Source organism: Chiloscyllium plagiosum, unplaced genomic scaffold (genome assembly GCF_037043375.1).
Source record: "Chiloscyllium plagiosum isolate Xiang-an unplaced genomic scaffold, Cpla_swu_hap1 HiC_scaffold_30, whole genome shotgun sequence".
Classification (NCBI taxonomy): Eukaryota; Metazoa; Chordata; class Chondrichthyes; order Orectolobiformes; family Hemiscylliidae; genus Chiloscyllium; species Chiloscyllium plagiosum.
In genome coordinates this window covers 31,218,682-31,242,572 of record NW_028270168.1, presented here as the reverse complement: position 1 = coordinate 31,242,572, position 23,891 = coordinate 31,218,682, and the positions used below count along the sequence as shown (strand labels likewise).

At 40.1% G+C, this 23,891-nt stretch overlaps 1 protein-coding gene across 2 annotated transcripts in view; it reads left to right on the top strand.

The window, feature by feature from the left end:
• Positions 1 to 23,891, top strand: part of LOC122563692 (bone morphogenetic protein 7-like) — a 97,192-nt gene that overhangs the window by 47,998 nt on the left and 25,303 nt on the right. For both annotated transcript variants that reach the window (XM_043717755.2, XM_043717753.2), the window contains exon 2: positions 6,338 to 6,530. In XM_043717755.2, the coding sequence (XP_043573690.1) occupies positions 6,338 to 6,530 (193 nt within the window). The remainder of the gene's footprint in view (positions 1 to 6,337; positions 6,531 to 23,891) is intronic.

The window sequence follows — 23,891 nt, the reverse complement described above, 5'->3', positions numbered from 1 at the left end:
TAAGGATATTTTAATAATCAGGAAATACTTTGGTGCTGGGAATGTTTATGTTCTTTTTCTCTCACTGAGCTGTGAGGTTGTAAATTTTGTAAAGACTTCAGTAAACCTGCATTCCTGGCTCTGTTGGTTTTAACTCACTATTTATTCTCACCTCAGACAAGTTAATAAAAATATAATACTGTTTGGATAAAATCAACTAGTGAATAGCAATGTATGGTCTCTTACAGTATCTGCCAAGTCACCCTTCTCTGATTCAGCCTTTCACCATGTGTCTGCGGCTGAAAAATATTCACTTCTATTTCCGTCTCCAATTCAGCTGCTCTACTCACATATTCAAAAGGCTTCATGAAAGAAATAGTATTCCCACCCCCTGCACACACACACACACACACACACCGTTGGAGCAAACCGCTGACATAATAAAATTTAAAAACCTGAACAAAGTACTGATCTCTATAAACGTGTCAATACCATAATTTTGGGCTGTGACTTTAAACATTGAGCAGTAGAATTAATATTATAATTTTTCTGCATGTTTAGGGGTGTTCTGCATATCAGTAACTACAAGCCGAATTTTCCCTTTTGATTCAAGTGTGGCAAAAGTGTGTTAGGCAGTGACTAAAATCACACCCCAACTATCAAGAAAACATAGCCTTCACTTGCCAGTCAATTAAGAGCTGACAGGCAAGTGTAGACAAGTTTCTCAGCAAATCAGAGGCCAGGATACTGGGTATCTGGATCATGAACAGCTGTCTCCCTATCAAAGGCCCGACCCTTCTAGGTCCTGAAGTCTGCTAGGCCATGACTTATCCTCAGAATATGCAACACAAAAAGAACCCTAACCTGCCAGCCCAGGTCACCATTCAAGTTTCTCACTCACAGGGAAGGTAGATGCATGGGGAGGTCACAAGTTAAGGCCTTTACGTGGCTGCCAATTAACCATTTAAGAACTTTAATTGGTGGCCCATGGACCTTCTCGCTCAGACCATACTTAGTGTGATAGCAAGAATGGGGCAAGTTTCTCTCCAGGGCCAACTCGCCCAAATATTTTCCCCCATCTCACTACCTCCAGACAAGTGAAATTCACTCCTATTTACTTTCATCATGTTTTAAATTCTATCCTTTTATTTTCTCTTCTGCAGTGTTGAGTATGATGTACAATACAGTATATATTGGTTATAACTTGCTCTTGTATTAGCAAGTTTTGAGAAGATTTGTAGCTCAGGTTGAGGTTCTGGATGTAAGTTTGCTCACTGAGCTAGAAGGTTCATTTCCAGACGTTTTGTCACCCTACTTGTATATCAATCAATTCTGAAGAAATCTCTTACCTATGAGATGAATAAACATTTTGGTTATAGCATGAATTTGAATTTTGAGAGTAACATTTTACTCATTGATTGATATAATTGGGGTCTGTTTGTAAACTGTGCTGATTTACTGAAATATCTAGAGATTTAGGAAAAGCTAACCACCAATCACAAACAAAGGAATCCCATCCCAAATTTTTAATTTATTTATTTTCAAATCCAACCATATTTTCTCATAGTGTCATCTTCTATCCTTGTATTTTCTGGCCAAGTTGAGAATAAGTAATGTATAGAACATATGTGTGGTTACCTGACCAGGTTGGGCCCAAGTTCAAGAAACCATGAGAAAATGAGAATCAGTCAAAGATAAAATTAACATTCTTATAAAGAGGCACTGAAACTATATCTCCTTGCTGCTTCACATCATTCTGGAAGTTACATACTGGAAGAAGAAAGGTTTACCTGCCAGTTGGCAAGTTTCTGATGACGATGGAGCTAGATCCCAGAACACACAATGAACTATATGTCAACTGCTGCTTTTAAACAACAAACCAGAGACAAGAAAAGAATGGATATACAAGCATGAACTGGAAGATGTTGCAACACAGGGATAGAAAGCCAAACCAAATCAGCTTCATGATCACTTGATTCACAACACAATGAAATTAAAACATCCAATGACCTTTAAAATTGCCTAATTGTTCCTAACCAGACTTTTTGAAGAACAGATCTTGAACACTAAGTTTATCACTTAAATAAAAGTTTAATGTAACTTTAATAGAGCAGATAAACAACAAAGTAATAAAATTAATATCTATGATCTAAATCCCAATTTCCTTTAATCATACCTGACAGACAGACATGCTTAAGGGATAAATTAAGAAAGAAAGCAAAAGAATAATAATTTTCCAGTTCAATAAAGTTTCCAGTTTCATGAAACCCTTGGACAATAGGTTGTTCACAGGCAAGTAGAACAAATGTCTTGCTTGAATTCTGAAGTCACTGGTTAATGCAAACAGTTTCAGCAGACTTCTAACAATATTTAATTATTTCTTACAGACTCTGATTCTTTTCCCAGAACCTTCACAATTCAATAACTGGAGACTAAAACCACACATCACCATCTCTGGAAGTCTCCAAAAGGTTTCACTGCCTCCTACCAAACCCTAGTCAGTCGTAACCCATTCTCCCTGATTCAAAGTCTATCTAGCTGCCAGCCTTGGATTAGCAACAATATGGTACCAATTCAACTTAAGTTGCATTGTCTTTCTAGGCCAATTCCCACTAGAAAATATCTGCTCTTTTTTCTCTTCTATTTTAAAATAAGGGGCTGTTCAATGTTCAATTCTTAACTTCAATTTACAGTTCCAAATTGAAACAATGAGAAAATTAAAGAAAAATCGTGACTCTCCCTCTCACTCACTTTGCTTGTCATCAAACGCAAAAGCTAGTTCCCTGTGAAAAGTGATTTAAAACAACAACTATTCACCAGGAATTCAAGGGTTTCTGTAAATGTTGCCAGTTTATAAAAGAAATAAGGCCAACAGCTAAACAGCCAGGACCCTCATCATGCTACCAAGTCAACTACTCTCAGAGCTTTAAACTGAAGTTGCGTTTAGCTGCCTGACATCCCTAAACATCCCTCTCTCACCTTCTTTGTATGGTTACTACCTGTGATTCTGTTGTGTCGATGTTGCATTTATTATTTTGGGGATAATAAATTTCCTCCCTCTTTCATTCAAAAAAACGTTCCAATGTGGCTCCTCCATTTTAAACTAATTAATTCCACTTTAGTGGAAGTGTATGAGCTTTATAGAGTCATAGAGTCATAGAGATGTACAGCACGGAAACAGACCCTTAGGTCCAACCCGTCCATGCAGACTAGATATCCCAACCCAATCTAGTCCCACCTGCCAGCACCCAGCAAATATCCCTCCAAACTCTTCCTATTCATATACCCATCATATTCATATGCTCAACAGAAATCTTTAAGAATTATATTTGGCAGTACAGAACTTGGATATCACTGACAAAATGGGACTTTTTGCAGCAATGTTCAAAATAAAAATGTTGCGACTGTCCATGAGGTGTTTAAAAAGAGGAGAGCTGATTACCCCTCCTCACCTGGTCATGACAATATACAGAAGTCTAAATAATTCTGAACAAAATGAGGATGGAAAGGCCATATTTACTGAAAAGGATTCTTTTCCCCAAGGGCCTCCTCCTTCACCCAATGTTAAAGGTACCCCCACAGTGGTTTTAAATGGGGAATTGAAGGATACTGAAGAATAATTGTATCCTGTCAATTGTGCATGCTGCAGCTAAAGCTTGTTACAAAACATCGATGCTTGGCCCAACAGTAGAGTTTAAGTAAGCAACTATGTTCCAGATAGCGTAGAGTTTCCTGAGTGTTGTGCTCTTCTTGGCAAATGGTGAGTATACCATCTCACTCGTGATTTGAGCTTGGTGCAGGATTATAGGTTTTTAGGGACTAGGGAGTAAGCCACACTTCACAGTACCAAGATAGTACTCTATTCTTGTAGCATGGACTGGTCCAATGGTATATTATGGTGTTTGATCCAATTTAGTTCTGAGTCAATGATAACTTGGTGATAGCAATGCCTTTGAAAGTCAAGAGGAGAAAGTTGGGTTTATTATAACCATTACTTGATAATTAAGTGACACAAATGTTACCTGTAACATTTAAGCCCTGTTTCCAGTGCCTTCCATTAATGTACTCCATTTCCGTGTTGTGATGAATTTTCAACCCTCTGTCTGGCTCTGCTACCCAAAATTGGACATGTTTGAATATCATAAGCAGACAAGTTCCAACCCTCGGCATTCCTGAATAAATACCGCAGCAGGTCAACCAGTGAAAGAAAAGAGCTGAATGTGCAATATACTATAAATAATTCAGAATACCATATTTGACAAAATTCAATTTCAATCTAACTAGTTCAGGCTTATGAGCTAGGTGATATTGTGAATCCCAGAACCAATGTTTATGTAATGTCTGGGTGCTGAAGGTAATGTGACCATGAGTGGATATATGCTCATACATATGGATTCGTACCAACATATGTATCTAATTAAGTTGTAATTCATACAATAGAAAAAAAAAGTTTGCAAAGATCTGCAGAATTTATTCTCAATGTCAAAAAGTTAGCTTTCAACAACTGTTCAAATGTGACAAAACCCAGTTAATATTATCAAATTTTGCAAGCTTTCGATGTTAATTCCAAGCAAGGTAACGTACCAACACAAAATATCAGGGAAAACTTTGGCTATTGAGGATATACACATGTTTGCCCAAAAATGCTTTTAAAAAGTGAATGAATATTTAAGACAGTTCATTTTGGATTCACAATTGGGAGTCCAGATTTGATAATTGTCAATTGAGCTCAAAATTATGCTTTTCTTTCTAAAGTGATGTTTTTAGTTTTTGCTCAAAAAACACTTGCATAACCACAAACATCAAATCTTCCCAGAACTAGGACAATTAAACAGCCTATTGGAATGTCTTTGTTTATCTTCTACGATATTTTTAAGAATGGTAACGTGGTGCTATTTTGTTGAGACAGCTGAAAATGATTTTATCAAGAAAATAAAATACACATTTTTAATAAGAGTGGCTGCTTCAGCATCTATGAGCAACTTAATATTAAATAACTGGAAATTAATTTTTGAAGAAGAAACCTTTGCTAGTTTCACTGATCCACACTAGTCAGTTTCTTCTCAAATTTTTAAACAAATTTTGAAGTGTCGACAAATGCACTTGCACCAAAGGCTCCAAGCAAGATCAGTTGACAGAAATGTGCCATGTTGATTAATTTTACAGGGGTGTATCCAGTTTTGTGGGCAGGGCTGGTTTCCTGCACAATGTTTTTCAAACCACCATCAATGATCAAGGGAACTCAATTTGCATTGGATAAGATGCTTGACATTCCTTAATCTTTTCCATTGGCTTTGTCAATGGAACTGAGTGGAAATTTTGTCCCATATCTATTTCGAGAAAACAGAACCAAGAGCAGTCACATCAAAGGAAGTTCAAAATATCTTTCTAGATGGAAGATTCCTGCTTCTGCCAGTAACATCATCTCGGCTTTGGAGTAAGACCAGTTTAAAATGTCTGATAGTTTCAGAGGCACGTGATTTAGAAAAACATAAAATCTTCAGTAACCTTTTTATTTCTGAAACACACCCTTTTTTGCCCTTTAATTAATTCCTTCTCTTTGGGAGTTTATTTTTAAAAGCGGAACATTCCTATAATTATGTCTCTGGATTTCGTTTTGGTTTATGAACCACTACCCTTTCCTTGCTTTACATGAAGAAAATAGAATCAGCACAAAGTGAAGATTATGTTAGTCAACATTGTGTAATGTGACTGTTAAAGTACAGCAAAATAGAACTATTGAGAAGTTTTAATCTTTAATCACCAAACTTCTCACCTTAGCCATGCTACAATGTCCAGTCACAGTGAATTCCTTGTATGGAATATGCGTTGAGTGGTTGTGAGAGTCAAAAACATTCTGAAAAGTTGACTTATGTATCAGGAGTGGCACTATAGTAAATCACTGCTGAACCTACATTTGACAAAGTAATTTGGTCTGTATTAAAAACTCTACGGGGAACAGGAGAATAAGGGGGAAAATTACAAGGAAGGGATACATTCTCTTTAAAATACTTTGCTAGTTAACTATTGAAAATACTTTATTTAGCAAGCGTTAACCCTGTATTGATGATGAAAGTATTCTACTAAAATCTGATCTTTGAGGAGATTAAGTTTCTCTATTTCTTGTAGTAGTATACAATTAATAAAATAAAAATCTCCGTGGAAGATTATATTAGTGTAGGAAACATAATTACCTCCACAGTTCTCCAAACCTATGGAGTTTCAGAGTACAGGCAGGAGCAGAGCTCAACTGGAGTTCTCTCCCATTTTATCTAGTACCCAATTATAGAGCAGCATTCACATAGGATTGGAGATGGTACAAGTTTAACAATGGCTCTTTTTGTTGTTGTTTTGACAGTGGAGCACAATGAAGATGTTTTTCACCACAAGGCACAGTGGAAAGAATTTAAGTTCGATTTAACTCAGATTCCTCGTGGTGAAATGGTAACTGCTGCAGAGTTTAGGATCTACAAAGGAGCCAATGACAATTTCCATGGGAACATGACCCTTCATATCACAATTTACCAAGTGTTGCAGGTGCTCCAGGACAGGTTAGTACATACCATTCATTATTCATGGAGTCATCTAACCTGCAGTTTACAGGAGTATTTTCCCCTTCCCAAAACTAAAAAATGCTGCATTCACTGAGCCAGTGTTGGATTGGGGTGGACAAAGTTAAAAATTACTCAGCACCGACTTATAGTTCAACAGGTTTATTTGGGCGCACTAGCTTTCGGAGCACTGCTCCTTCACCAGGTGGTTGTGGAGCAGGACCATAAGACACAAAATTTATAGCAAAAGATTACAGTGTCATGCAACTGAAATGATTTTTGAACAAACCTAGACTGTTGTTAAGTCTTTCATCTTTTAGAATGGGTCGCAAGTTTCAGTTCATTAATATGTAAATCCCAGAACTTCTTTAAAGTCACATTCTCAAAATAACTTAAGATTTTATTTTTAAAAAGTGACATCTCAGCTCAGACAGCGCATTAAAGGTGTGAGGTTAGAGTCTGTCTGTATCCCAATCTTGAGTCAGACTGGTTCTATTTCCAAAATGCAATTTACCAAATATTACATGGATTGACTGCCTGCAGATTGTGCATTTTTTAAGCAAAATAGAATGTATCTGCAAATACAAATTCACCCCATAGATTTATATGTGTGTGTGCATGCATGAGAGAGAGAGAGAGAGATAGAATGACTGAGTAAATGTGAGTGTGTGCATGTGAGAGACTGTGTGTTTGCTTATGTGCAAGTTTGGTAAAGTGTGTGTGAGTGTGATGGAGTAGAAGCCTGTGAGAGGGTGTGTGCGTGGGGGTGGAGGGTGGGGGGTTTGTATGTCGGTGTGTATGACAGAGACCGTGTGTATGAGAGTGAGTTTGCATGAGTGTGGGTACGTAAGATGTAAGGTGTGTGTGTGTGTGTGTGTGTGTGTGTGTGTGTGTGTGTGTGTGTGTGTGTGTGTGTGTGTGTGTGTGTGTGTGTGTGTGTGTGTGTGTGTGTGTGTGTGTGTGTGTGTGTGTAGTGTGTGTGTGTGTGTGTGAGAGAGAAAGTAAGGTGCAGTGGGGTCACCTATAGTGTGACATGGACCCAAGGTCCCGGTTGAGGACATCTCATGGGTACCAAACTTGGCTATCAGCTGACGCTTGGCCACTTTGCATTGTTGCCTGTCCCAAGATCCTCTTTGGAGGATGGTTACCCAAGGATCCGAGGCTGAATGTCCTTGACTGCTGAAGTGTTCCCCAATTGGGAGGGGACACCCCTGTTACTGTCACTGATAACATTTTCACAATGCTTTGCCAAATAGTTTCACCTCTATCTTTCCTGAAGGCATTGACCATTCCTGAAGTACATTCTACTGATGCTCATGCTATTCATGTGCAAATCCCAATAATAAGCAAGATTTATTTTTAAATGAGGGGATCTCATTGAATCATTGAAATTCAGAGATGGAACTCTGGATGCAGGAAAGCTGTATTCTCTGGCTGAGTGCTGGGGGCTGGGGCATGGTGTGGTTTCAGAACAAGATGTCACAATTTCAGGATACGTGGTAGGCCCATTTTAGACTGAGATGAAGAGAAATGTCTTCACTCAATTGTCAACCTGTCAAATTCATTACCACAGAAGTCTGTGGAGGCCAAGCCACTGAATATATTTTGAAAAGAAATAGATTTTTTAAGCTCAAGCCATCAAAGATTTGAGGAGAGAGCAGGAATGTGGTGTGGAGATACCCTGGTGCTGAGAGGTAGCAGTGCTAACCACTATGCTACCATGCTGACTAATAGGGAGATTGACTGTAACACATGATTTCATCCTTCATCAGGATTAACGAACTCAGAATATATTGGGTATTGAACCTGTCACCTTTCTGGTAAATATCCAAATGCACGTATGAGCTAAGCCAATTTTCAAAAGGGTTTTTAAAAATTCTTTCTTAGGAGGGGGCATTGCTAGCTCCCTCAGCATTTATTGTCTATCCTTAATTTCTCATGAGAAGGTAGTGGTTAGCCACCTTCTCCATGCAGTGTATGTATATCTGTAGTGTTGTTAGGAAGGGTGTTCCAGGAATTTGATTTAGTGAAGGTAAAGGAATGGTGTGGGTCGCTGTAGGTACAGAAATGTTTCAAGATATATAGCAGCTGGGAGGTTGTAGGAGGATAATATTTGTTTGAGGCTTTTAAGGGTTTAGAAATTTCATATTGAATGTAAGCATAATTTAGAACTGTATGGGCATAAAGGAGACATGGTCAACATAAAGAGACATAAAGATAATGATCATAAAAGTAGAATTCCATTAAAATTAGAGAGAGATAATTGCCACAGTTAGGAGCCTGGCTGCACTTGCAAGGGACATGGTCACTGGACATGGGTAGTGTTCCTGTGCATTTGCTGCCCGTATCCTTCCAGCTGGTAGAGTCATGGTTTTGGAAAGGTAATCCTTCAATGAGTAAGTTTTACAAAATAACATTTTACTGTTACCACTGATTTAGCCCTAATGTTCCCAAGATGATATTTTTAGATAGTTGTTGCTCACTTAATGGCCCATTGGTTAGATCGATGCAACAGAACACTGAGCAATAGACATGAGTCATTGGTAACCAGAGAAAAATATGCTTATTAATAGGCATTGAATAGATGTTCAACCTAATCCAGTATTAAGCATGTTTTAGTAGTTTTTTTCTGGGGATGCCAAGTTTGAAAACACAACCACTTACAAGTTCCCCTCCAAGCCACACACCAGGGTGACTTGGAACTGTATCACCAGTTGGGTAATAGATGGTGGGTTGGGCAGTGAGGGGCTGGGAGTCAAAATTCTGGAATTTCCTTTCTAGCAGTACTGTGGGTGTCCGAACGTCTTAGTTCAAGAAGGCAGCTAACCACTACCATCTCAAGGGCAATTAGGGATAGGCAATAAATGCTGGCCTTGCCAACAATAACTACATCCCTTGAATTATTTTTAAAACAAATGTCAGTGGAGCTGATAGTAAATGTCAAAACTGAATATATTTAGCAAAACAACTAGGAGGAGAATTCATTTAGCACCACGGGGACCTTTAAGTGATGTGAGCAGAACTAATTTTTCAAAAATAAAAGCATGCCCAGCTCAAAATATATGGTTGGCATCTGAAAGAAAAAGCTTGATTAAAATTTTGGGTGGGACTCTTGATCAGAGCTGTTATTTGCATTTCTGTTTCTTTTTATGACTGTTATTCAGTTAGTTGCTATCACCTCTCATGAGACCCAACAAAATGTTTATTGAAAATAGCATTTCCTGGGTAGAATAAGCAGTATAGATAAAATCATGGGATCAAAGGACTTTAAGTGAGGCAGTCTAGTCATTCGTGCTGAGAGCTGGTCTGACAGGCAGACAGTCAAGAGTTCAAATCCCAGGGCTATCTAATGCCGGGATGAGTTTTTAGGCTGTTTCGTTGTCTAGTTGCTGCCCAATTCACGATGTAGCATGGAGATGTCAACCCAAAAGAGAGGAATAAACTTATTCCAATGGCACTATCTGGTGTTCATACCAGCTGCACAGAGTTGTAAAAGTAGAGCACTTATGGATGAAATGAATTCAAATATAGTTATTGTAAAATATTTTAAAAATCAAAATGTCTTATTTGATGTTCCTTATTTGATTTCCATTTTCAAGCTTGACTCCCACACCCAGAAAGATAGGCTCTCAATGGATAAAATAAACTGTTCTGACTATGGTCAGTTGTTTCCCTCATCAATCCTGTGAAAATGTGAATAGTATATTGTGATGCGGTGAAGGATTCTGTATCAGCAAATGTTTGCTTATTCCCCACCACTACCCTTCATCTTAGTAAACCTATCTCAGATTTGACATTTGGGGAACTCTGAATCCAAATAATAATTAAAACACAGATTGAAACTCTGATATTAGAGTTATAAAGCAACACCCAACAGACTGAATATAGTAGCCATGGCACTTGGAGTCTCCAGAATACAGTTCCACTTTTAGATCCCAGAAGAAAGCCTTGCTCTTTGGATGTGCACACTAGGGAATCTCATAAAGGCTCTGGTCTGCTATCAACAGAAAATCAGGTCAGCCTGTGTCTCATTTCCTGATATAAACTCCCAGAAAAATGAAGTTTCACACTAAGAATGTGCAGTTGGCTCTTATCCTTATTTGCTGGAATAATTCTCCTGTTGAATAGTTACGGATGTGGTTTCTTGCATCAAACACCATTGCCTGTATGATGTGGTCTAAATGTTTTTCTATATGTTAGCCCACGTAACATAGACTGTGGAGAGTGGATTATTTTTCATTCAAGGGATGTGGGTATTGCTGGCTGAATCAGCATTTATTTAACATTCCTAATTGCCCTTGAAAGTTGGTGATAGTAAGCTGCCTTCTTGAACCACTGCAGTCCAGTTTGTATAGGTATATGCACAATTCTATTAGGGAGGGAGTTGCAGCATTTTGACCTAGTGAAGGAACAGCAATATTTTACAAAGCCACGGTGATGAGTGCCTTAGAGTAGAGTTTGGAAAAGATGTCATTCCCATGTATCTATGCCGTTGTCTTTCTAGATGTTAATGGTTGTCAGTTTTGGAAAATGTTAAAGAGGTCTTGGCGAATTTCTGCAATGCATCATGTAGATGGTACACTCTGCTGCTAGTGTGTGTAGGTGATGGAGAGTGTGTATGTTAGTGGATGTAATGCCAAAAAGGCAGGCTGCTTTGTCCTGTATAATGTCAGGTTTCTTGTGTTGTTGGAGCTGCAGTCATTCAGACAAGTGAGGACTATTCCATCACACTCCTGGACTTGTTCCTTATATATTGCGGACAGACTTTGTCAAATCAGGAGATAAGTTTTTTTTGCAGGATTCCAAGCCTTTGATCTGCACTTAAAGACACAGTATTTATATGCCTAGTCCAGTTCAATTTCTGGGTAAAAACAAGGACTGCAGATGCTGGAAACCAGAGTCTAGATTAGAGTGGTGCTGGAAAAGCACAGCAGGTCAGGCAGCATCCAAGGAGCAGGAAAATCGACATTTCCGGTAAAAAGCCCTTTTGCCCGAAACGTCGATTGTCCAGTTCAATTTTTGGTCAATAGCAACCCCCAGAACATTGATAGTGGGGGACTCAGTGATGGTAATGCTATTCAATATTAAGGGACAACAGTTAGATTCTCTCTCATTATCAATGCTCATTGTTTGGCACTTGCAGCTGGTATGAACACCAGGGTTCAAATGTTACTTGTCACTTGTCAACCTAAGCCTGACTATTGTCTTGCTACATTTGGACATGGGTTTCTTGAGTCATGTGTGGTGCTGAACATTGTGCAGTCATCAGTGAACATCCCCACTTTTGACCTTCTAGCAGCTGAAGATGATTGGGCCTAGCACACCACTCTGAGGAACTCCTGAAGAGATATCCCTGCACTAAAATGAATAACCTCTAATGACTACAAACATCTTCCTTTGCGTCAGATATGACTTCAACCAATGGAGAGTTTTTCCCCTTTTTCCAATTTGCTCTAGTTTTCCTTGGATTCCTTGATGCCACACTTAGTCAAATCAAGCTTTGATGTCTGGGGCAGTCATTCTAACCTCACCTCTGGAATTCAGCTCTTTTGTGCAAGTTTGAATCAAGTTTGCAATAATCTCAGGAGCTGAGTGGCCCTGGAGTACCCCTGAAATAGACTCAGCATCAATAAGCAGTTTATCGCTAAGCAACTGCTTCTTGATAGCACTGTTGATGACCTGTTCCCCAACTTTACTGATGGTTGAGAGTAGAATAATGGGGCAATAATTAGCTGATTTGGGTTTGTCCTTGTTTTAGTGTGCAAGACATACCTGAACAATTTTCCATATTGCAGATGGATGTCAGTTTACAGCTGTGAAACACTATAAAATAGTGCTTTGATGCAGCTGTACAGCAGACATTTTGTAATTTATGAACAACACTAACTATTTACAATGTTATAAGAACTCACACTTACACATAGTCAGGGTTCTATGTTTACTAATGTTACAGCTGATTACATGATTGTAACACTGAAAATAGATGACTGCAATGACAACATAGTGCACCGATTCCATTGTACTGTGACTGCTGAAATGATGTAAGGACCTTTATACTGGACATCAAAGGACATGATGCCACCTAACTATCTTAAAGGTACTCTCCTTTCTATGCAATAGTACAGCATTTCCCTTTTTTCCTTTAAAGAATGGGAACCCTATCCCAATATCCCTATCCTCTTATACAAGAATGCATGTGGATACATCAAGTCTACTCAATAAAATAGTGAGGAGAAAGTGAGGACTGCAGATGCTGGAGATTAGAGCTGAAAATGTGTTGCTGGAAAAGCGCAGCAGATCAGGCAGCATCCAAGGAACAGGAGAATCGACGTTTCAGGCGTAAGCCCTTCTTCAGGCATTCCTGAAGAAGGGCTTATGCCTGAAACGTCGATTCTCCTGTTCCTTGGATGCTGCCTGATCTGCTGCGCTTTTCCAGCAACACATTTTCAGCTCAATAAAATAGTGCTTTGATAGATATACAGCACAAATGGATCCAGTACTTACACAGTTATAACAACGTGGCTCTTTGTTATGGTGGATGTGCATCATTTGTTTTGGATGTGTTGTCATGAATCATACTTTCACTATCTTGGTTGTCATCCTTTGAGATGAGTGGTTAATAATATGATGCTTGACTGTGTCAACTATTTCTTTGCAGGATTCAACCATTTTTTTTTTTAAATGTTACCTGATATGGAATCCTTCCACAAACCTATGTGTTTACATGAAAATCTCCAACTTTTACCTTTGGCTTGGTTCAATTTGAGATAACTGTTCATTTTCATTGTTCTGTTCCTATTCCATTTTGTCCCTTGTGTCCAAAGATGTGCCATGCACATATGTTTGGCTGCTGTGAATTTGCGAGAGGAACTATGTGGATTTGTCTTCCAAACCTGAGAGCTGCCAGTGATGCTAAACCATTATCTTGAAGAGTATTACATAGATTTAGCACAGTTAACCAAAAATCTTGGCACGTCGCTTTATACTTCACTCTCTTGGATTTTACCATATAGACAATGCATTCTGCAAAACTGTCAGGTTGAGGTTAGTATAAAGTGGTAACATGTTGGACATTCCACTTCCTTCATATGTCTTGCAAAGGTCCATTAATGTACTGCGGACAGTTGTACACAATTTGTTGAGGAACTCCCTTGTTAGGATTTGTTCTTGTTAGGATTTGGAAGTTTGCTAAGAGAATCAGAGATATTCATCTGTGAACCTGGTTTGTATCATATTTCCAAATTATACCCTTGGTTCTTCATATGTAGTCATTAGAGTCATGGAGGGACACTTGTGAGTTGTGCCTGGGATAATTTCCAACACATTGTGGGACAATAAAATGCTTGTTAAATAAGTTTGTGAGAAACCATTGCATTCTGAAAACTAGAGCAGAAGTTTCTTTTTCAATGTTGGAGAAGTTTTCTTGAGCTGTTATATGGAACCGCGAACTGAATTCAATTGGCTTGTCATCCTGTAATAGACATGCTTTGAGGCCTATCTGAGATGCATCTACTTCCAACATAGTGAGTGTGGTGGGATCATAATATTGAAGAACTACATGCTGGATGATAGAGCATTTTTGAGAGATTGAAAAATATGTTGGTGATCTTCCTGCCATGTGTATAATGTATCTTTGCAGGTAAGATCATGAACAGTAGAGACTTTGTGGATAAATTTGGTATATATGGAGATGAAAAGTTGAAGAAACTGAGACACTTTTCTCAGTCACTTTTGGTTTGTGATATGGGCAACCTATGCACAACTTTTATTTTGGTAGGATTATGTCTAATACCATTTTACCAGTAGATTGATCTGAATAAATTTATATGCCTATGTTGACTTGATAAGACTTGTTGGAAACAGGGTCATGTTTCCTTACTGCTGCCATGAACTGATGGAGGTTTGTGTCATGTTTGGGGGATCCAAGATGGCGGCAGTCTGAGTGGTCTGCTGTGCTGGACTCTGTGCCACACCCCCGAGCAAGGTAGATGTTTACCCCCACCCCGCACCCCCCCCCCCCCCTTATCACTCACTTCCAGGAGAAAAAAGTATTAATTTAAACTTACTGAATATTTGGAGATGCTGAAATTGTCTGGGACAGCTTTAAGGCCAGTATGAAATCCGGTAAAGGAAAGGGACCTAAAGGAACACAGCAGACAGGACACTCCACTACAGCATTGGGGGTGCCTGCAGCCAGTGCTGAGTCTCCCAAGATGGCCCCTATTGATCCGGCAGGATAACAGCCCTTACTCTCGGAGTTTGCCAAACTCCGAGAATGGATTCAAGCAGCAGTTGAGCCACTGTCTGCCATGCTAATAAAGCATGAGCAGGACATCCAGCTGTTGGAACAAAGACTGGGGGCAGTGGAGGAGACCATTACCGAGGTCTCGGGAGGAAGAATCCGAACGCTGGAAGACCAGGTTCGGATCCTTCAAGATCTTTGACTCTGCAGAAAAGGCAAAGGCCTTTGTGAAGTCTTTGAATTGAAGGACCTGAGCTGGGATGGGAGGGGAGGGGGCACCATTCTGGACAATGGTTCAGGGCTTTTTTTTATTAACCCCCTTTCTACTTACCTCCCCTTTTCCCTTTTTCTTGGTTTTATATGTACTGTTTTGTTGTAAAATTGTAAAATTGGAATTATTTTATATAATTGGTCGGTTGGGTCTTATCTAGGGTTCCTTTTATTTACTGCTGTCCTCTTGATTTTGTCCTGGGGATGGTTATATCTGTGGCTAAGATGAATGCAGGGGCGGTGGGTATCCATTGTTAACTCTCAGAATTTAAACAACAGGTTTTCTTCATTTGTGAATTGCCTGGGGCTAGGACATGGCCTCAGCTAGAGGGAGCTAAGATGGTAGTAAGGATTGGGAGGGGTGCCCCCATGGGCAAGGGGGAAGAGTTCGAGCGAATTGGGGGTTATTTGGGTGTCTGTTTCAGTTAAATGTAGTGTTTTTTTTTAGTTGTAGTTGATTTTATAGCAATAGTTCTTGGATCGCATAGAATTAATATCTTTGTAGCTCATCACACCTCAGATAAGTTCCCTCCTCCTGGGAACCCACGGGCTGCCCTAGATGACCATGGCTAGTGATTTGTTCAGGTGGTGCACCTGGAATATAAAAGGGAGCCATTCTCCTATTAAAGGAAATAAGGTCTTATCAAGCCTCAGGAAGGAAAGGGTGGATATTGCCCTGCTGCAGGATACACATCTAACTGATAAGGAACATTGGAAACTGCAGCAGGGGGTTATGACAGGATATTTTTCTCATCCTTCAGATCTAAGTGTGGAGGAGTGGCCATACTAATAAGAAGGAACCTCCCTTTCCAGGTAACAGAGCAGATTAAGGATGAAAATAGATGGTTTATCATTCTTAAAGCCCTAATACATGGAAAAGAATATGGTGTTTTGAATGTATATTGTCCCCCAGCGCACCCTCTTAAATTTCTAATTGATGCAATGGCTAAATTAATGAATCTTGGGGTTCGCCATGTAATTATAGGAGGAGATTTTAATCACTTAATAGATTCAGAGATTGACAGGATGTCAAAGGGCCTGGCAAGTACACCCACGCAGGTAAAACACCCACGCAGTCTAAGCAGTTGGTGGATATGCACGATGAGTTGGGATTAGTGGATGTGTGGAGGTACCTCCACCCTAATGGAAGTGACTTCACGTTCTATTCCAACCCACATAAGTGCCATACGTGAATTGACATGTTTTTTATGCCAACTGACAGTTTGGACAGAACATTGGCGTGCAAAATTGGGAATATAGAACATAGAACATAGAAAAATACAGCGCAGTACAGGCCCTTTGGCCCTCGATGTTGCGCCGATCCAAGCCCACCTAACCTACACTAGCCCACTATCCTCCATATGCCTATCCAATGCCCTTTTAAATGCCCATAAAGAGGGAGAGTCCACCACTGCTACTGGCAGGGCATTCCATGAACTCACGACACGCTGAGTAAAGAATCTACCCCTAACATCTGTCCTATACCTACCACCCCTTAATTTAAAGCTATGCCCCCTCGTAATAGCTGACTCCATACGTGGAAAAAGGTTCTCATGGTCAACCCTATCTAAACCCCTAATCATCTTGTACACCTCTATCAAGTCACCCCTAAACCTTCTTTTCTCCAATGAAAACAGCCCCAAGTGCCTCAGCCTTTCCTCATACAATCTTTCTACCATACCAGGCAACATCCTGGTAAACCTCCTCTGCACCCGTTCCAGTGCCTCCACATCCTTCCTATAGTATGGCGACCAAAACTGCACACAATACTCCAGATGCGGCCGCACCAGAGTCTTATACAACTGTAACATGACCTCAGGGCTCCGGAACTCAATTCCTCTACCAATAAAAGCCAGTACGCCATATGCCTTCTTCACCGCACTATTTACCTGGGTGGCAACTTTCAGAGATCTGTGTACATGGACACCAAGATCCCTCTGCTCATCCACACTACCAAGAATCCGACCATTAGCCCAGTACCCCGTCTTTTTGTTACTCTTACCAAAGTGAATCACCTCACACTTACCTACATTGAACTCCATTTGCCACCATTCTGCCCAGCTCTGCAATTTATCTATATCCCGCTGTAACCTGACACATCCTTCCTCACTATCAACAACTCCACCGACTTTCGTATCATCCGCAAACTTGTTCACCCAACCTTCTAGCCCCTCCTCCAGGTCATTTATAAAAATGACAAACAGCAATGGTCCCAAAACAGATCCTTGCGGAACTCTGCTAGTAACTGCACTCCAAGATGAACCTTTACCATCAACTACTACCCTCTGTCTTCTTCCAGCCAGCCAATTCCTAATCCAAACCTCCAACTTACCCTCAATGCCATACCTCCGTATTTTTTGCAGTAGCCTACCATGGGGAACCTTATCAAACGCCTTATTAAAATCCATATACACCACATCTACCGCTTTACCCTCGTCTACCTCCTTAGTCACCTTCTCAAAGAATTCAATAAGGTTTGTGAGGCACGACCTGCCCTTCACAAAACCATGCTGACTATCCTTGATCACATTATTCCTGAAGAAGGGCTTATGCCTGAAACGTCGATTCTCCTGTTCCTTGGATGCTGCCTGACCTGCTGCACTTTTCCAGCAACACATTTTCAGCTCACATTATTCCTATCCAGATGTTCATAAATCCTATCCCTTACAATTCTCTCTAAGACTTTGCCCACAACAGAAGTGAGACTCACCGGCCTATAGTTACTAGGGTTATCCTAGTGGGCGGCACGGTGGCACAGTGGTTAGCACTGCTGCCTCACAGCGCAGAGACCCAGGTTCAATTCCCGACTCAAGCGACTGACTGTGTGGAGTTTGCATGTTCTCCCCGTGTCTGCGTGGGTTTCGTCCGGGTGCTCCGGTTTCCTCCCACAATCCAAAGATATGCAGGTCAGGTGAATTGGCCATGCTAAATTGCCCGTAGTGTTAGGTAAGGGGTAAATGTAGGGGTATGGGTGGGTTGCGCTTCGGCGGGTCGGTGTGGACTTGTTGGGCCGAAGGGCCTGTTTCCACACTGTAATCTAATCTAATCTAATCCCTACTCCCCTTCTTGAACAAGGGAACCACATTTGCTATCCTCCAGTCTACTGGCATATTCCTGTAGACAACGAGGACATAAAAATCAAGGCCAATGGCTCTGCAATCTCCTCCCTTGCTTCCCAGAGAATCCTAGGATAAATGCCATCAGGCCCAGGGGACTTATCTATTTTCACCCTTTCCAGAATTTCCAACACCTCTTCCCTACATACCTCAAAGCCGTCCATTCTAATTAATTGTGACTCAATATTCACATCGGCAACAATGTCCTGTTCCTGAGTGAATACTGACGAAAAGTATTCATTCAGTGTCTCCCCAATCTCTTCAGCCTCCACACGCAACTTCCCACTACTATCCTTGACTGGACCTTTTCCTACCCTAGTCATTCTTTTATTCCTGACATACCTATAGGAATCCTTATCCTACCAACTAAGGACTTTTCATGTCCCCTCCTTGCTGCTCTTAGCTCTAACTGTTAAGGATATAGCTGTTTTGGATCATGCACCAATAGACAATAGACAATAGACAATAGGTGCAGGAGTAGGCCATTCAGCTCTTCGGGCCTGCACCGCCATTCAACATGATCATGGCTGATCATTCCTAATCAGTATCCTGTTCCTGCCTTATCTCCATAACCCTTGATTCCACTATCTTTGAGAGCTCTATCTAACTCTTTCTTAAACGAATCCAGAGACTGGGCCTCCACTGCCTTCTGGGGCAGAGCATTCCACACAGCCACCACTCTTTGGGTGAAGAAGAGTGTATTTAGATGTTAAAATCAAGGCTAGTGGAATGGATGCACGTCACTGGTGTATGGATCCATTTTTGTTAGGGGATAGTAAATTTATTAAATATATTACAAGAGAGTTCAGGCTCTTTTGGGATATTAATTCAGATATGGCTAGTAATCTGGCAATGCTTTGGGAGGCCACTAAAGCATATTTACGAGGTCTGATCATTTCATATTCGACGACTAGAAAGAGGCAGAGGGAGGAGCAGCAATGGATGCTGAAGACCCGGCTGAAGGTAGCTGAGAAAACATATTATAATAGGCCGTCATTGGTTAAGCTTCAGCAGGTCACAGGTCTCCGGGCTGCTCTTGACTCAATGCACACACAAGTGGCTAAAAAAAAGGTCTCCTTTGCCAAACAAAGCCTGTTTGAATTCGGAGATTAGCCTGGTAGCTATCTGGCTTACCTAACTAGGAGGAAAAAAGCTTCCCAAGCTATTACCTCTGTTAGGGAGAAGGCTGGTACAACTTGGAAACAAAGAGACCTTGGAGTGCAGGTTCATAGCTCCTTGAAAGTGGAGTCGCAGGTAGATAGGATAGTATTGAGTATTGAGTACAGTAGTTGGGAGGTCCGGCTGTACAGGACATTGGTTAGGCCACTGTTGGAATATTGCATGCAATTCTGGTCTCCTTCCTATCGGAAAGATGTTGTGAAACTTGAAAGGGTTCAGAAAAGATTTACAAGGATGTTGCCAGGGTTGGAGGATCTGAGCCACAGGGAGAAGCTGAACAGGCTGGGGCTGTTTTCCCTGGAGTGTCGGAGGCTGAGGGGTGACCTTATAGAGGTTTACAAAATTATGAGGGGCAGAGATAGGATAAATAAACAAAGTCTTTTCCCTGGGGTTGGGGAGTCCAGAACTAGAGGGCATAGGTTTAGGGTGAGAGGGGAAAGATATAAAAGACACCTAAGGGGCAACGTTTTCACGCAGAGGGTGGTACGTGTATGGAATGAGCTGCCAGAGGATGTGGTGGAGGCTGGTACAATTGCAACATTTAAGAGGCATTTGGAAGGGGATATGAATAGGAAGGGTTTGGAGGGATATGAGCCTGGTGCTGGCAGATGGGACTAGATTGGGTTGGGATATTTGGTCAGCATGGACGGGTTGGACCAAAGGGTCTATTTCCATGCTGTACATCTCTATGACTCGATGACTATGATATCAATGTATTGCTACAGTCAAACCTATCTGGATAAAGGTCAATCAGACCATGGATAAACTTGATGTTATGGACTGGAACCTTTGGTGTTGCAATTTATGCATTTCTTACCTCATGGATCATACTTATACATAGATCTGCATACATTGGTAGACCAATAATAGTTGATTTAACTGTTTCAATGATATAAAAGTTTGCAGGTGTCCATCCCGAAGAGCCATATTGACATTGAAGATGGAAAATGTCAATGCATGGTATTGCTTAGTATGCATGAACTGCACCACATTATGCCAGTTTTCTAAGTATATTTCATGTAAGGTGTGTTAAGGGATAGTATTCACACTTGCACCAGTATCAATCTTGGTTTTTAGTGCATGTTGTCCATTGCTTTCAGGGTATATTATTTGAGTGGACATATAGGCTTCAGCTTCTCTGATGATGTGCATGTGGTGTTTGGAGTTCACCACAAGTACTATTTGACAGGGATCTATTAGCAGTAACATTGCAGATACCTCCTGGTCTTCATTGACACACTTGTGTGCTGTGAATGAAAGTTTGGAAACATTCTTGGCATTGTTCCTTGCTTGAGTTTTCTTTACATGCCCCTATGGAGCATTGTGTTTCACTTTGTGTTTCTCTGGGCACTTGGATTCTTCCCTGTTTTAAGTAATGTCTTCTTGTAGAACATATCTTGCATATGCCATGAAATGCTGAACCCTATTTTGGTGGGTGAGCCAAGTCACATCTCTTATAAGATTTGAATGTTTTACTGCTTATGCTGCTGAAATAATGATGGCCACAATACTTGTTGTACAGTCAAATACCTTTAGATGCTGTAGACCATCTAAAATTACTCAAGCATGCATCTATCTGCAAGCAGTGATTTTGATCATCTGTTTATGCATTTGACTAAAAGTACCTTTTAAAAGGATTTAATTGTTGCAGAGGCAGTGACTAGTTCCATAAACCTTTTAGCTAAGTTAGTTTTGGTGAAATCACATTTCTTACGTTTGCATCGTCATCTGCCTTAGGACTGGTTGGTTGTTTCAGCTAGCTATTGTCAGTATTATATGAACTCAGGTCTGAAAGTTCTGAAATTGACTCAAGCATTAAGCTGACCTCCTAAAACAAAAATTGCAAACCTTTTGTCAGGATCTTTGCAGTCATCATTAGAAACACCCACGAGTGTTGTTATTCTTCTTAACCCTTCATTTTCCAAAGTTTGAGTGACTTTCTTTTATCAGCTATTTATTGATCTGTGAAGTCAAGATTTATCCTTTCTTTAAATAAGTGAAGTTGTGATAGATGTCAATGGAGCACCAATCCATGCTCAACTGTATGTTTTCCATCTTTATTGTGCAGGTTAATGTTCTTTAAAAATGCCTGGATGCAAAGAATCTGTATTGCAATGTAATATTATTTATTATTGTTGTTGGCTTCTCTTGTTTTTTTTTTATCTTTCTTATTGTTGCTGTTTTAAAAGTTGTGGCTTTAAAATAATATTTGAGTAGTCATTGTACATAGCATTCTCGCCAAAAGAGATATCAGGGTAATTGCAGCTTTCATGCAATTTCTGAAAAAACACAATCAATGGAATCACCCAATGTTTGGATACAAGTAATACCTCAATAGTAAATAGAATATTTCTTATAAACTTTTTTTGCTGTGTTTCGTCTGAAGATCACTTTCTATGTTCTATGTTCACTTTGCGAAAGCAGAGCAAAGCAAAGCTTCTTGAAACAGATGCACTTTTTTAAAGAGGAAGAGAATACTCATAAACATTTCTCCTCCATTGAATTTGTTATGCTTCAGTATAGGTTGTAATCTTGGTTGTTAGTTGCAAACTTCATCTCTGAATTCAGAGTGATGGTTAGAAAACAGAGCTCTTCACACTGCCATTGTGCTATCACCTTTACAGCCTTTAGTGCCAACTGGCTTCCACCAGCATTTAGTTCCTAACAGTGCAACCGTGATGGGTGACACCACCATTGCCAGTCTGATATGGTTTGAGTGTTTACCTGTGTTAGCTCATGTAACACAATCAAAGAAGACCAGATTCTGGTCAATACAGATTACTTGAGTTTATTAACAACACTTATTGTTATAAGAACTCAGGCTTGTATATAGTGTAGCTTCTATGCTTGCTGAGGTGGCAGCTATGCTACATGACTGTAACAATACACATGGCTGACTACAATGACTCTGCATTGCACACACTCCATTGTAGGTAGCTTTATTAATTAGTCAAAGAGAATGAAGTAAAAAGGCAAACTTGTTGGTATTTTAGTTCATCTCAATATGTTGCTTCACTGCTCAAGAGGTTAATCAAGAAAGGACAATTGGAAACTGTAAGCTTGAGGTTACTAACAACGGAATATGCCGTTTGTTAAAAAAAGGTAAGTTTAAAAGTAGCTGGGAGGGAATGCTTTGCAGAAATTCGAGGAAACGTCCATCTCTGAACAGGAATTTAATGGAGGTTTGAGGATGAAGTACCAGCAGAATAGAAATAAAGGAGAGGCTCAGGAGGATTAGGGTTTGCGATTGCCAGTTTGGAGAAATTTGGCAAGGTTATGACAACTGGAGTCTGGACAGTTGTTTTGAGAGCTGTACATTGGGGATGCAGATTTAACCTTGTTTCAACCAAATCATATATTTAGCTCACAACTGTTAAGGATAACATCAAAAGTTGAGGTAAGAGAAGAAACCTACTTTCCCTTCTATCCCACCCTACTCCCAAAACTTTAGCATCTACGGAGTATGAAATATTAATGAGATAAACCTGAAATTGCACAACTGCATATACTGTAAAGCTGCAGCTTGAGACAGTTACTGGAATATTCATCTCAGTCTTCAGTTGACAGCTTGTTTTAAGTGTATGACAGATTCCATTCACTTGCTAATCTATGCAGTGTTCCTTCACACTAAGATAGAGAATGCTTTAATCTGAGGTGCCACACTCAGCATATGGTTATTTCATCATATCAGTACTTAAACCTGGAACTCTGCAAATGACAGCAGTCAGAATCCATCAGTTTACTCTGTCCACATGCACAGTTGTTTGAGGTTCTTTCTCAAAAGGATCTGATGAATAATGTTCATTACTGAATATTACCTTAAAAGTATGTTAAAATAGTCAAGAGCACCCCACAGAAACATATTTGCAACTGTAATCTCCAAACATTCCATTAACAGTCTACAGGGCTGCCTTTTAAATAATGTTTTTCCTAATGGTTACCAAATGCATTCTAACAGGTGCTAAGCCTTCATCCACTCTAGCAACAGCTACCTGCATTTAGATAGCACTTGGAATGTAGTTAAATATTACAAGACACTTCATAGAATGGCTATCAAAAATGTTTGTCACTTAGCCAGCCAAGGAAATACAAATGAAGATATAGGTTTTAAGAAGTGTCTTCTGACAAGAAAGAGATATAGAAAGGTTGAAGAGGTTTAAGGGACAATTCCTTTCCTTGGGCCACTGCAAGTGAAAACATATCTGTCAGTGTTAGAAATTAAAGTCAGGAATATACCAGAGGACAGAATTGAAGAACACAGAGATTCCAGTCATTTCTGAAGATTTTAGGGAGGTTACAGAGATCAGGATAGAGGAGCCATGGAGGAAAATGAAAATAAGGGTGAGAGTTTTAAATTGAGGTATTGACAAACTGGGAGTCTATGTGTCTCTGGATTAGTGGTGCTGGAAGAGCACAGCAGTTCAGGCAGCATCCTGTGTGTGTCTCAGCAAGCATAGGGTAAAGGATGTAGAACATGGTGTCACTTAGGATATGGCCAAAGTTTTTTGGTTGAATGCAAGTTTATGGTGGAAAATGGGAAGGCGGCCATAGTTC